At 46.3% G+C, this 13,521-nt stretch overlaps 1 protein-coding gene across 1 annotated transcript; it reads right to left on the bottom strand.

The window, feature by feature from the left end:
• Positions 1-9,484: 9,484 nt before the first annotated feature.
• LOC117040039 (U6 snRNA-associated Sm-like protein LSm3) lies at positions 9,485-9,942 on the bottom strand. The gene is given in 2 exon segments (XM_033137562.1): positions 9,485-9,733; positions 9,736-9,942. Coding segments are annotated over 2 exon segments (312 nt in total). The 3' UTR covers positions 9,485-9,628.
• Positions 9,943-13,521: the final 3,579 nt, after the last annotated feature.

The following is a 13,521-nucleotide window of genomic DNA, read 5'->3' as shown; positions in this document are numbered from 1 at the left end:
CCATGGGGCTTCCTGCATTTTCAGGGAAGGAGGAGTTGAACACACTGAACACCAAGAAAAATCAAAGGATTATAGGTTTGCAGTTGGTCCATCTGTCAGTGTCAGAAGTAAAAAAAAATCCCAAAGTCCCCAGGCCTGATTGTCAATGAGAAGGCTGTTTCATTAGAACTCTCCATTCGGAGAGGCCAGAAAAATATGCCAACTGTCTGAAAATCTATCTATTTATCTATCTTCTATCTATCTATCTTCTGGTCTCTTAGAATAACTTAAATATAGATGCTATTACCACCTGTCTCCTCCTCCTCCTCCTCCTCCTTCTTCTCTGAACCAGGGATGGGGAACCTGTGGACCTCCAAAGTTTTTGTACTACAACTCCCATCATCCCTGATCATCAGCTATGCTGGCTGGAGCTAATGGAAATTGGAGTCTGTGAGGTTTTCATCTGCTCAAGTTGCCCATAATCCCTTGGTACCTCCTATGTATGGATTCAGGTGTTCCTGCCTAAGGCCCAGCCCTATTCCTGGGGGGGGGGGTCATCTGCTCAAGTTGCTCAGAATCCCTTGGCACCTTCTATGTATGGATTCAGGTGTATCTGCCTATGGGCCAGCCTAATTTCTTGCACTTACCACCTGCTAAGTATGGATGTGAGGACAAAGTGAACACAAAAACTGTAACCAGAGCCAGCCCAAGACATTCGGGCACCTGAGGTGGAACTTGAAATGGTCCCACCACTTCCCACCAGGGGAGAAGGTGAGGAAAGATCTATGTCAGGAACAACTAGGGAAGGAAAACTGACATTGGGATCTGCTGCTCTGGTAGATCCTACTGCCTGAGGCAGTTGTCTCACCTTGCCTTATGGGTGGGCTGGCCCTAAATGGAATGACTCCCCTTGTGAAAAACTACTGCAGCTATCCTCCTGTTTACATCGGTGAAGTAATATCACTTTTCTCTTTCTCTGGACTCCGTCTGCTTCATTGCACTCATTCTGCTAACATTCTTCATCCCCATATGCAACCATATCTGTCTGCCTGTCTGTCTGTTATATATACAAACACACACTACATATCCACTGCACACTTCTCTCTAGCACTCCCTGCTGGGTGCGGAGGGGCCGTGAGGCCGCCACGGCTCAGCGTTTCCAAAGCTGTTCCCTGCTGAGCCTCGTTCTTTTTGCTCCCCTCCCCCTGCCAGTAATCAAAACAAACACTTCTGAAGATAAAACGAGTTGCAGCGGGTGCTCAAAATAAATAACTAATTTCTCCCTGCATGATCTCAAGGAGCAGGAGAGGCGTGAATAGCGAGGCCCAGTGCTGGTCCGAGCAGAACCCCCCGGAGTGGTAATTCGAAGGATGACAAACATGAGGCAAAGGAAAATGCCGAAAAATGGCTACTCCCCGTGGCCCTTTTGCAAAGGAGCTATTGCAGGGTTTGGAAATAACGAAGCCGTCGATAGGGAGAGGGGATATTTTCTCATTGAGGCTGAGTGAAGTGCCAAACAGGCTACTATTATGGCGGCTTTAAGAGGTGTATGAAAGAAGAGAAAATGGAGTGGTGGGAAAAGGGGGGCAGTGAAAAGAGAGGTGGGGAAAATGAAAATGAGAGGTGGGGCGACTGTGCAAAAAGAGTGAGTGAATTTGAGAGAGGGGATGGGGGGGGAGAAGGCGCAGTGGGAACATTTACCTGAGAAAAATTGGCCTTCACATTATTTATTTATTTATTTATTTCATTTTATTTCAACAACTCATTGCACCCCCACTCGCCTCCAAATTTTCGTAATTTCTTGAAATTTCTTAAAACCTTTATAAGAGAACACGTTTAAGGTGTGTGTGTGCACGCACACACACACACACACCCTCCTCCCTGATAACCGTGAGGGGAAAGGAGGGGGAAACAAACACCCCAAAACGAAAGAGAATGTAAAGAAAACAAAATATCTACAGTTGTTGAGATGAGAGAGAGGGGGAGAGAGAGAGAGAGAAAGGAAAGAAGGAAGGAAGAGCGAGAGAAAATAAAGGCCAGCATCCATAATTTTCTCTGTGGGGCTTTGAGGTAATTGAGCCATTTGGATAAAAATAAGGCAGCAGGCCCCTTAGGTAAAAGGAGCTTTGCAATCCAAGGAGGTTCGAATTATGCGTCTTGTATCACTTTGAATCCCCCCACATCCCCCTCACCCCCTAGCGCTACGCCGAACCACTCTCCTCTTTTCTTCTTATGTGTATTTTTTTTAAGTACCCTGTCAAAATGTCCTTAGATGAGTACAGAATTTCAGCTGTCACAACTAATTTTGATTCTCCTGAATGCTTGTGTGTGCGTGTTGAGGAAGGGGTGTGTGTGTGTGTGTGTGTGTGTGTATGCGCAAGCTCTTGTGAGGAGAAGAGTGTTGTTGAATCAAGATTTCTTTTCTTGTCATATATATATATATATATATATATATATATATATATATATATGAGAGAAAAAAGATTTACATCAAAATTTGTTTCTGGGGAGTGTTTAAGGACTGTAATTTCCTCCTCTTTCAATTACCTTTGATGCTGTCTGATTCCTTCAGCTCCCCCCCACACCCGAGCTTCATTTTGCCGCTGTTTTTCTTTCCTCACAAAAACGCCGTCAATCTTTCTGTCAGCTTTAAGCTGTCAGCTGCCTAGCTGATCCATTTCAGACACACCACAGGCCCTGGGGTTGTCAAGAGTGCCCAAATGCCAGTTCGTTTTCCTTCCTGATCTTGACGTAATTTTACGGCACACTTTCCTTACAACAGAGTTTCTTGGGGAAGGTGGCATGGAAATCAGCCATGGTTCCCACTTCATGTTTCCTGCCTGATGCACATTTGCCCCTCTATATGTCTCAACACATGTTGCCAACAGTTGTAGCTTTCTTGTTGACATCATCACATTTACCTCACAAAACAACAAAAGTAACTCGAAGGTGTCTGGTTGCAACTAGTAGCACATATTATCTACACTACAAATATACAACTTAACTGTCATGGCTTCCCTCTGCAAAGGATCCTGGGACCTACTGTTCAGTGAAGGTGCTAAGAATTATGTTTTAGGTCTGTACAAACTCACTCTACTCAGACTTCAGGGCCAGCAAAAAGGGAATGTTTTTTAATTGAGGCCTGGTGTGGAACACAGGAATTTGCCTTCTATTGAGTCAGGCCGGCCCCACGCTGCTCAAAAAAGCAGTACGGAGCTTGCATGCAGTCCGCCAACCTCCTCTCCCTGAGCTGTAGGGCGGCTGAGGGGGATGTAGCGGGTGGACGCAAGCCCCACACTGTTGTTTTGGGCAGCATGGAGCCTGCAGGTGCCCGAGCCACTGCGTCATTCCTAGGAAAGATGCATGACTTGGGCGCACTGCAAGCCCTGCGGTAAGTGCTGCCCCCTGGGTGATTGGCGCCCAGTGCACCCCCCGCCCCCTAGCTACGCCTCTGTTCTGCCCACTCTCCTTCAGCCACTATGAGCTGCCAAAGAGAGGAGGCTGGCTCTGCTAGCTCATCCTCCTTCCGAACTCGGCAGCGGGGAAAGTGGGACATTCCCAGATCCAAACAGAAGCTAGGAATGCTTCTGTGAATCTGGGATGTCCCACAAAAACTGGGGTGGTTGGAGGGTATGAGCTGTGTTGTTACATATGTTGTTCATACATGGGTGTTTGCTGGTTAATGAAATACCTGTTCTAAATTACTACATTGAATCTAGGACACGGGTAGGCAAACTAAGGCCCGGGGGCCGGATCCGGCCCAATCACCTTCTAAATCCAGCCCACAGACGGTCCGGGAATCAGCTTGTTTTTACATGAGTAGAATGTGTCCTTTTATTTAAAATGCATCTGGGTTATTTGTGGGCCATAGAAATTCATTATTTTTTCCCTAAAATATAGTCTGCCCCCCCCAAGGTCTGAAGGACATTGGAGCAGCCCCCTGCTAAAAAGGTTTGCTGACCCCTGATCTAGGACTTAATTTTCACAACACATGGTGCCGGGGTGAAATGCAATGTGTGCAGGTTTTTCAGAATAAGTGAGCGCTCGTCATCCTTTATCACTCTCATATGAGGCAGCTAAGGAACAGACAAGGATGAAAAGGACACTGACATATTCCCCTTCATTTATCTTAGTGCCCCCTCTAGCTCCTCTACAGTCCTGGAAATGCCCCCTTTAACTCCATCCATTTCCTCCCCACCCTCCCCAATTTCTTCTCCTCTCACGCTTCCTCATCTCCAGAATCCTAAACTGTCTCTCACCCATCTACCTCCCTCCCAACCATATTTTCTCCCTTCCTCCATATGCTACCTTTACGTCCACCCAATTCTTCCCTTCTCTTCCACCTTGCCATCAGAAAGCTGAAAGTGTCATAAAAAGAGAGACCCTTCCTCTCGGCGCCAAGGCATTTCCTTAACCTCTCTTCAACTTATTTTCTACAAACGAGTCCCCTCCTTTTCCTCCTGCTTCACCCACTCTGCCTTTAGACCCTTAGGAGCAGCCAATGAAAACAGCATGGTGATGGACTAGAGAAAATATAGCATACAGAGACATACCCTTTTTCTTCAAAACAAAATAGAAAATTCTTTCCAGTAACAAAATTTTCTATTTTGTTTCGACTATGGCAGACCAGCACGGCTACCCACCTGTAATCTTTTTCTTCAATCATGGAACTCAAGGTGATGTATGTGTGGTTCCCAGCTAGTCTGTCATTCAGATTTTGATCAGACCCAGACCTGCTTAACTTCAGCAAGATGCTGGTCTCATGTTCCTTGAAGACCATATCCCAGGACTTTTTACAGGGCAGTCCCAGTTACAGGTTTCTGAAGAAGTGTGCATGCACACGAAAGCTCATACCAAGAACAAACTCAGTTGGTCTCTAAGGTGCTACTGGAAAGAATTTTCTATTTTGTTTCGACCAGGGCAGTCCATTATTCCAAAGTGTTCTCCATTTGAAGGCCACCTGGTGCAAGTCCAGCTTAAAGATAAGAAAAGATATCAGAGTCCTTGAAATATACGTTTATGAATAGCAAGCACCTGGACAGTGCAAGCCTATGGGTGACCTGGTCACATTCTTCCCCATTACAGGGAAATGTATTTCTCTTTACATTATAATATTTGTTTCTAATTTGCAACTATAGATCTAAATGAGTGCATATTTTTTGTGCAGATTTGTGCTCCTCTTTCAGGGGTGATGCACTTCCTTTCTGGGGGACAATGGATAAATGGCTACCATAATTTCAGCCCTATACATAAGGCTATGGATAAGAAATAAGTGTCATAAATAAATCAAATTAAATATATAAACATATTTTATTGGCATCTGTCTGTCTCGAGAGACAATGAAGTGCACCTCTGTGTTGAAGTCAAACAGCTGTGTTAGCAGCACTGAAGTGAGCTCCCAGGGGTGCAAACCTGGGAAGTGTGTACAGAGGTCCTGGGCTTTCCCAGACAGTGGTCCCTTCTCAGCCTTGCTGATGTGACCCAAAGGAAAGCAGAGCAACACCCTTGGCAGCAGCTTGGCTTCAGGAGTTACTGGAAGGAGGCACACAAGATGCCATTCAACTGTCTTAGGGACTCCATTCCATATTTGTGTAGGGTTTACTCCTTAGCCTTTTCTTCTCCTGAATAATCCCACAAGGCAGCAGAGGTTTAGTACAGTGGTACCCCGCTAGACGAATGCTTCGCTAGACGAAAAACTCGCTAGACGAAAGCATTCGTCTAGCGGGAGGCTGCCCCACTAGACGAAAAAGTCTATGGGGCTGCCTCGCAAGACGAAAAAATTTCGTCTTTTTTTTTTTTCGTTTTGCGGAGCGCGGCTCCCATTGCCGCTCCGCAAGACGAAAACCCCGCTAGACGAAAATTTTCGCGGGACGAATTATTTTCGTCTAGCGGGGCACCACTGTATCAGTTTTCCTTCTAGATGGAAACCCTCTGCCAGGAGGTGGGACCAATTCGGATGGTCCGTGCCCGCTACTTAATGGATCAAATTGGCTTCCAGAGAGTGGTAGGGGATGTTTTATCCCATGTTGATGACCTTTCAGCTGATTCCCTGGTGGCCCGCTAGAATGTGGAGTTAACCAGGGCTATTGACTGTCTGGCTCTGAAGCGCCCTCACCGATTGCATGGAGCCCGGACAGCCCCATGGTTTCCCCCGGAGCTTAGGGTGATGAAACAGTTGCTGAGACGGCTAGAGCGCTGGTGGCGGAAAACTCATTCTGAATCAGACCGGACACAGGCTAGAGCTCAACTCCGAGCCTACAAGTGGCAATGGCAACGGCGAAGAGGACCTTCTTCACCGTTTCTATTGCATCTGCAGAAAACAGAAGCAGGAGACTCTTCCAGGTGGTTCGCAATTTATCAGGACCCCAAGATCTCCTGCAATGCTTTTGCAAAGTTTTTTGCAGATAAAGTCGCTCAGATTCGGAAGGAGGTAGATTCCACCATAGGACCAGGGCTGGGGTGGGAGAGTGCTAGAGCCCTGTCTAGTCATGTTTCATGGGATCAATTTCAATCTGTTACCTCCAAGAATGTGGACAGGCTGCTTGGACGAGCGAAACCAACCACCTGTCTCCTTGATCCTTGTCCATCCTGGCTAATAAAAGCGAGCTGGGAATGGCTGGGCGATGGGCTTCGCGGGGTGGTGAATGCTTCCCTCTGCGAGGGAGTCTTCCCAGACCCACTGAAAGAGGCGGTCACTAAACCACATCTTTAAAAAACATTTTTAGACCCGGCCAATATGGCCAACTATCGCCAAGTCTCAAATCTACCATTCCTGGGCAAGGTGATTGAGCGGGTGGTTGCTGAACAACTCCAAGCACGCCTGGAGGATGCGGACCATTTGGATCCCTTCTAATCGGGATTCAGGCCTCATCATGGCACTGAAACTGCCTTGGTCGCGCTGGTCGATGATCTCCAGCGGGCTAGGGACAAAGGTGAGAGCTGTTTCCTAGTTCTGCTGGATATCTCAGCGGCCTTTGACACCATTGACCATAACATCCTTCTGGACCGGCTAGAGGGGATGGGAGCTGGGGGCACTGTTATACAGTGGTTCCGCTCCTTCCTCCTGGGCCGTGTGCAGAAAGTGATGATGGGGGATGAGTGCTCAGACCCCTGGGCTCTCACCTGTGGGGTGCCTCAGGGTTCCTGCGGGGATTCTTTGCTGGAGCCCCCCGCGTGCAGGACTAGGCCACCTGCACACGGGATTCCAGTTGCCGGGGGATCTGTGGCCAGCGCCTCACATGCGTTTCCGCACGGGCACCGGCCAAGCCTGCGAACGGGACGGTCAATGGTACCGGAGCTTAAACTCACACCGGCCGTTGTCCACCAGGCTAAATCTGAAGGTGCGTGAGTAGTCCGACGAAAAAGAGTGCCTCGTAAAATACCCGCGAGCACTTGCTACCTCCTAAATTATTCCCTTAGTTAATATACCCAAATAAAAGGTGGCCAAAACTACGGCCGGGAAAAAGCGCCCATAGACTACGAAAAATAAAATCGAGACGAAATAAAGACAGACAATCACTGTTTATTTTAGATGGCTTTGGCTGACCCGCATAGGCTATTACCTTTATCTATACCTAAGCTATTCTCACATTCCCTAGACTAGCCGTCCCTGAACCGCCAATTCTTCCACAAGTTCTAGGCTACCTAGGACTAAAGCTATCTAAGCCTAAACCGATAAATCTTCCGCAAGCTAACCTCTCTACCTCCTGCACGCGCTTCCAACCCAACCAACCCGTTCCCCGAAACCCCAACTATCTACATCTAAATCATCTGAACCCTAACTCTGACTGTCCGCCTAATACGGGGAGCCGCAGCCTTTTATTGACAACCAAGTGCAACGTCATGATCGATAAATTTACCAATAGGAACGCTGTTGCTGCCCCCAAAAAAGGCGGGAAGCAGATTAACTGATCATTCACAATTTGAACCTCTGGAACCAAAAAGTTTAGGCGGAGGGATCTCAGTGGCGAGACGCCTACTGAGCCCTGCTTTCGCTTTCACTTTTAAACGGAAGGATACATAAAATAGTGCATAACATATATATTAATCTAAAGCAAATAATCACGGGTTCAAAGGAACCCACGAAGTGTATTCCCACAGGTTCCATCCTCTCCACCATGCTTTTAAATATCTATATGAAGCCACTGGGAGAGATCATAAGGGGGTTTGGGCTGGGTGTCCATCAGTATGCAGATGATACCCAGCTCTACCTCTCTTTCAAATCAGAATCAGTGAAGGCGATGAAGATCCTGTGTGAGTGCCTGGAGGTGGTTGGAGGATGGATGGTGGCTAACAGATTGAGGTTGAATCCTGACAAGACAGAAGTACTGTTTTTGGGGAACAGGGTGGGAGCAGGTGTGGGGGATTCCCTGGTCCTGAATGGGGTTACTGTGTCTCTGAAGGACCAGGTGAGCAGCCTGGGAGTCATTTTGGACTTACAGCTGTCCATGGAGGAACAGGTTAATTCTGTGTCCAGGGCGGCTGTCTACCAGCTCCATCTGGTATGCAGGCTGAGACCCTACCTGCCCGCAGACTGTCTCGTCAGAGTGGTGCATGCTGTAGTTATCTCCCGCTTGGACTACTGCAATGCGCTCTATGTGGGGCTACCTTTGTGGGTGACCCGGAAACTGCAATTAATCCAGAATGCAGCAGCTAGACTGTTGACTGGGAGTGGCTGCCGGGACCATATAACACCGGTCCTGAGAAAGCTACATTGGCTCCCAGTACGTTTCCGAGCACAATTCAAAGTGTTGGTTCTGACCTTTAAAGCCCTAAACGGCCTCGGTCCTGTACACCCAAAGGTGCGTCTCCACCCCCATCGTTCAGCCCGGACACTGAGATCCAGCGCCAAGGGCCTTCTGGCAGTTCCCTCACTGCGAGAAGCAAAGCTACAGGGAACCAGGCAGAGGGCCTTCTCGGTAGTGGTGCTGGCCCTGTGGAACGCCCTCCCAGCATTGGTCAAAGAGATAAATAACTATCTGACATTCAGAAAATACCTGAAGGCAGCCCTGTTTAGGGAAGTTTTTAACCTGTGATATTTTAATGTATTTTAATATCTGTTGGAGGCCGCCCAGAGTGGCTGGGGGGACCCAGCCAGATGGGCGGGGTACAAATAAATAATAATAATAATAATAATAATAATAATAATAATAATAATAATAAATAGTTTAGCCAGCCAATCAAAGATGTTACTGGGGTGTGATCGCTGTCCCATGCTGACAGCTTCTAGGAGCTACAGGTGAGAGCTGAGTGCAGGGTGTGGACCAAAGGGGGGCTACCCCAGAAGGAGTATGACATGTCCCCCACCAGAGATTCTACCCTTCCCCTAACACCCTATACACGTTGTTGTTGTTTTATTTACAAAAGAAACCCAAACAGATTTATTTCTTTAAAAAGATCAGCGGCCACAAGCGCAACTAAAATTGTTACATCCACCGATTTGATACATAAAGGCACCTGCATTTAGGTAAGTTATTTTGGGGGGAAAGCCCTTATATCAACTTATATGCCAAATGATCTTATGCTTTCACAACAATCAGGTGTGGATGGTCTTTCAGAATTAAGGGCAGAATCTTAATGTTTAAGGGCATCAGAAGACAGTGTCCAGAGGTCCAACGTTTTCGAAATGATGACCATTTTTTTCATGGTTTCAGCCAACCCTCAGTGGAGGAGCACCAAGTACAACTCCATCTCCTCGGACAAACAGCATCGGAATATTCCTTTTGGTAGACTATGGATGAAAAAAAGCAGTACAGGTTTATAAATCTCTTCATAGGTTTCTTCATCAATTTCTATTGTTGTCACAGTATCCTCAACATCACCCAAAATCATATTTAAGTGCTGGTCATAAGCATGTAATCTGCCTCGAAGTTCTCGGTCATTTCTCATTTTTACATAAATTCGTTCATCAAGACTGAGTCTGATGAGATCCAAGGTTGGTTGCTGGTCCACCTCGTCCGCCATTTTTTCAAAGCCCCCTCTATACATGTTTTGAACATGTATATAACATACACATTAATTACAAACATATATAACATATGTAATAAATATGTATTTTTATAACTATTTTTATTGATTTTACAAAAACCAAACAATATAGCAAAATGAATGGGAATGTGCAGTGATCATTTCCCACAAAAGTATGTATCAAAACATGGGCACATCTGTACAATACATTTAAAGACGATTTAAAGGACACTGCTTCCCCTCCAAAGAATCCTAAGAACTTTAGTTTGCTAAGAGTACTGGAATTTTTCCTCTGCAATGAGTAAAGTAGTTCCCAAGATTTTGTGGGGGAAGCCATGCTCATGAAATGTGCTTTAAACACAGGGCTTTTTTCAGTCAGAACTTGTCAGAACTCAGTTCTGGCACCTCTCAGGTAGGTGACATTACCATTCTAAGAGAAGAAGGGATGCATTCATGGTGAGTTCTGGCACCATTTTTTCTAGAAAAAAGAGCACAGTTTAAATGTATAGTGTAGATATGTTCAAAGTCTTTGAAAAGACCTTGAAAAGACTCTATGAACTTGGTGGTTTTTATCCATGTTCATTAATATTTGCATAAAAAATAAAACTTAACCATACCGCATAGAATTTGTCTGTGGCTTGAATTTTCTGGTGTGCACAACATTGGCATGTTAGTTGATCCATTAGTACCAAATCCCAGAGCTATCAATGCCAATTACAAATTAGTGCTCATAGCTATCGTAGGGTTGCCATATTTCAAAAAAGTGACACAAAAGTTGTTTAGCGCTTTTTTTGCCCAAAGTTGTTGAGCTTTTAAGCTATTTTTAATGAAATTTGCCAAAAACAACACTTCCAACATGGGCTGCCATACGTTTGGATTTTTCCAGACATTTAAGCAATTTCCACGCGGATGCTGTTTACAAGGGCCGAATACCAGCTATGTCAGGGGAATTCTGGATATATGGCAACCCTTACTCCTTAGTAGAAATAAAATAAAAAATAAAAAAATTCCTTCCAGCAGCACCTTGCAGACCAGCTAAGATTGTTTTTGGTATGAGCTTTCGTGTGCATGCACACTTCTTCAGATACACTGAAACAGAAGTCACCAGGCCCTTATATATAGTGAGAGGGTGGGGAAGGGATTATTCAAAAGGGTGGTGGGAATGGGTGATTGGCTGGCAGGTGTGGTAATGCCTTAGTGCAATCATCAGAGGATGGTTAGAATTTTAGGGCCCAAATCCTGATTGTAATAGTAAAAAATAGAGATGGGGGTGGGGGCTGCAATTTGGAGGTTTGGCAGAGTGGCCTGATTGGTTATCTGCAGTGGAGGCTGGTCCGTTGGAGTGAATGGAACACTGCGCTGCCAACCTGTCTGCCCTCAGCCAGCTCCCAACCAGTTGCCTTCTTTTTTTACATCTCATCCAGCGGTGGACCGGCCTATCGGCTTCCACCTCCTCAGTCTCAGTGTTGCTCACTAGGGAGGAGGATGTGGACCAAACTAAAACTAGTTGGCTCCTCCCTCTCATTGGCTCTGGCTCCACCTACTGTTTGGGCTCCCTGTTTTACACCCTGTTTTAAAATAGGCACTAACCTCCACTACAGTCATACCTCGGGTTGCATTCGCTACGGGTTGCGTTCACTGCAGGATACGAATGCGCCGAACCTGGAAGTACTGGAATGGGTTACTTCTGGGTTTCGGTGCTCGTGCATGCGCAGAAACACTAAATCACACTTTGCGCAGAAGTGCAGAATTGCGTCACGCATGTGTGCAGACACAGCGGCGTGGGTTGCAAATGCGCTTCCCACACGGATCACGTTTGCAACCCGAGCGTCCACTGTATTTATCTGACATGCTTTGTGAAAGACACAAGGCTTTTTTTCAGGCGGAGCTCACCAGAGCTTAACTCCAGCACCTCTCAGGTTCACGCCATTGCCATTCTAAGAGAACAAGGGAGAAGTTCATGGTGAGCTCTGGCACCTCTTTTTCTAGAAAAATAGCACTGAAAAGACCTGTAGTAAAAAATGTTGAACTAATGGGCAACTCCATGAGTGTTGGAAGGCTGAGGCAATGATGGCCACCAACCTAGACACCTTTCCAGTATGTTTCTGAGCACAATTCAAAGTGTTGGTGTTGACCTTTAAAGTCCCTGTAATCCTGAGAGAGCATCTCCACCCCCAGCATTCAGCCCCATAGGCTTAGTTAGGGGTGGCAGGGGGAGCTGGCTGGCAAGGATGTTGTTTATACAGTATATAAGTTTGTTAGGAGAAGGGAAAACCCCATTGAAAAGTGGCAGGCTCAGGCACCTAAGTGAATCATCACAGCTGTGCTGTGACTCGAGGGGGGTGGCGGAGCTGTGTCAAAAACTAGTGAATGGGCCCAGAGCTCCATTCAGTGGAATGAACAGGAGCGTCACCTTGCCACCTTTTGAAGTACAGGCAAACCCCGCCCCTCACCATTTCTTTTAGTTGATTGGGGAGGAAAGTTTGTGGCTAGAGCATGGGTAGGCAAACTAAGGCCCAGGGCCAGATCCAGCCCAATTGCCTTCTAAATCCGGCCCGTGGGCAGTCCAGGAATCAGCATGTTTTTACATGAGTAGAATGTGTGCTTTTATTTAAAATGCATCTCTGGGCTGTTTGTGGGGCATAGGAATTCGTTCATATTTCCCCCCCAAAATATAGTCTGGCCCCCACCCCCAGTCTAAGGGACAGCGGACCAGCCCCCTGCTGAAAAAAAATTCTGACCTCTAAGCTAGTGTTGGACATTGACAAACCAGGGTAAATTTGTGTAAATAAACCCATATATCCTAAAAACACTAGTATCCACCATCCCTGCTTCCAAGGAAACTGAACATGGCATAAGCACCTGGAATCCTTTGAATTTTGCACAGCTCAATGACTTGGGCAGCATGCAACAATATTGTTCTTGTTGTTGTTGTTCAAATTATCTGAATATAAAATGTTAATCCAAAAGTTGCAAGAAGTATTATTATTTATTAAATATTATTATTTAAATTATACAAATAATGTGACTCCAAAGTTTTGAGTTCTGCAGGTTGCATACATCATCATTATCCAGTTACAGGTGGGTAGCCGTGTTGGTCTGCCATAGTCGAAACAAAATAGGAAATTCTTTCCAGTAGCACCTTAGAGACCAACTGTGTTTGTTCTTGGTATGAAAGCTCATACCAAGAACAAACTCAGTTGGTCTCTAAGGTGCTACTGGAAAGAATTTCCTATCATCATTATCATTATCATATTAAAGGTGACTAAAAGTGCTGCAACAGGCCAGAGTCCTGCAGCTGCCCTGAATCATGCAAACAAAAACGTAGTCAACTTTAAAACTAGATCAAAAAACAACAAGCCCGCAGCAGACGTGCTTTTGAGCGCCGCAAATATGCATAGTACCGTACTGTGAAGTATAAAGGAGGGGGAAGGATCCTCTCTAAGGCTCCTCCCCTTCCCGTCTCCTCCCTTCTCCTCCTCTCCTAGGCTCCTCCCATCTGGGCCCTTCCAGACGAGCCACGCGGAGCCCGCCCCTGGCCACGTGACCCCCTCCTCCTCCCGCCCGCCGCCCCCG

Source organism: Lacerta agilis, chromosome Z (assembly GCF_009819535.1).
Source record: "Lacerta agilis isolate rLacAgi1 chromosome Z, rLacAgi1.pri, whole genome shotgun sequence".
NCBI lineage: Eukaryota > Metazoa > Chordata > Lepidosauria > Squamata > Lacertidae > Lacerta > Lacerta agilis.
Note: the sequence above shows the minus strand (reverse complement) of the source record. Positions and strands in the feature narration are given on the sequence as shown.